Source organism: Oryzias melastigma, unplaced genomic scaffold, assembly GCF_002922805.2.
Source record: "Oryzias melastigma strain HK-1 unplaced genomic scaffold, ASM292280v2 sc05251, whole genome shotgun sequence".
In the NCBI taxonomy this organism is placed as follows: domain Eukaryota; kingdom Metazoa; phylum Chordata; class Actinopteri; order Beloniformes; family Adrianichthyidae; genus Oryzias; species Oryzias melastigma.
Window position 1 is genome coordinate 1 of NW_023421818.1, and position 1,530 is coordinate 1,530.

Below are 1,530 nucleotides of genomic sequence, written 5' to 3' on the forward strand. Positions count from 1 at the left end.
AGCCAGCATCATCTGACCGGCCCTCAACAAACAGCCCCATCCACAATCAGTGGTCAGGGTGCTCCCCGGGAGAGGGGGGAACTCTTCCCTGTAGGTCAGCCATATGCGCGAGGTGAAGTCTTTCCGGAAAGCTTCCACATTCCCCATGGAGAAACCATCCTCTGGTTCTCTGCAGCTGGCTTCATCTGGACTGTCATCATCTAAAGAGAGGAGATCACAAGAACATTCAAAGCTCTGCATTTAAGACATGTTTTGATTTATTTTTTAAGTTTCTGAAGGTTTTGATACTCCAAATAATCATTAGACGTTCAGCTTTATTTCACCACCTTAACAAGCTCTAGTCTCAACACACTAAATGATCAGGTTTCTTTGCATTTGTTCCTATTCTGTTCTGACGGGTTCATTTATCAGAGTCTTGACTTCATAAAAAGATGATGAGGCCTTCTGTTTACCATTTCTCAACTGTCTTTAGTGTCATTTTTTAATAATCTAAAGAAGGACTTTGTTGCACGATGTTTGAAGTTTTTGTCAAGCTTCTAATACCCAGAAAATTATTTTCTGAGTATTTGTCAAACTCTTGTCATTACAGGAATCTCAGTAATTCTATTACAAGAACAGGAAAAAAGTAGCTTACATGGACAAAACACATTAAACTATTAATTTTACATCCAGATGAGACTAAAAAATTGAAAACTCAAATTTACGAACAAAATCCACATTTTTAATTAGATTAAAGTTAGAAGTCTTTGTTGATGGATCTATTTGTCTGCAAGTTGGTGCATCAGAAGGAAGCAGAAATATTAAGATTTATATATGTCCTCCATTGTGAGAAAAATGGTAATACAACTAATACAAAAACACATATTTTACTTGAGTGGATCTTTAACTGTTACACGTTTCAGCAGAATATTAGACCTTAATCTAAATGCATGCAAGATTAAAGTTTTGCTGACATGTGTTTTCACATGTGTCACATGTGTGTCCTACCGTCAGCCTTAAAGTGGTAGCACTTTCCAAGCAGAAGCACCGGGGAATTCCTACTGAATGAAGTCTTCGATTTGAGAACCCAACCTGCAACACATAAGAAACGGTTAGAAATCTGTTTAGATGTGCAAAAATCTTCTGTTGTTGCTTTACATTTATGTATTTGCCATTCAATTTTTAAGACGAACTAAAGAGAATGTATGTTGTTGTTCTTTTGAAGACAGCAGACAGAGTAACAAACTTTTCTTTATCTGACAAAGAACTATTTTAAGGAGTGACTCAATAGCAGCAGTCTCCTGTCTCATTGGATTCTGTAGATAAGCTGCAACAGAATCCAAAGAGCTATTACTAATACTGTTATTTTTCTTTATGACTTTGATATCTTAACATAAAATACTATTATTTTTATTAGTTTGTGGTTTGCTATTGCTTAATTCGCAATGTTAAAGTGTTAATTTTATAAAATCGAGTAGAACATATGCAATTTTTGTGCATGCACTGTAACAAATGTTGACAGGAGAACACAGTCGAGTGGGTTACAAAAGC

General features: G+C 35.8%; 1 protein-coding gene across 1 annotated transcript; it reads right to left on the reverse strand.

Moving 5' to 3' along the window:
- Positions 1-17: 17 nt before the first annotated feature.
- LOC118598584 (cysteine protease ATG4C-like) lies at positions 18-1,071 on the reverse strand (the record flags this gene model as incomplete). Its single annotated transcript, XM_036211337.1, has 2 exons — positions 18-200; positions 988-1,071. Coding segments are annotated over 2 exons (267 nt in total), but the record flags the coding sequence as incomplete, so codon positions are not given.
- Between the last annotated feature and the right edge of the window lie 459 nt (positions 1,072-1,530).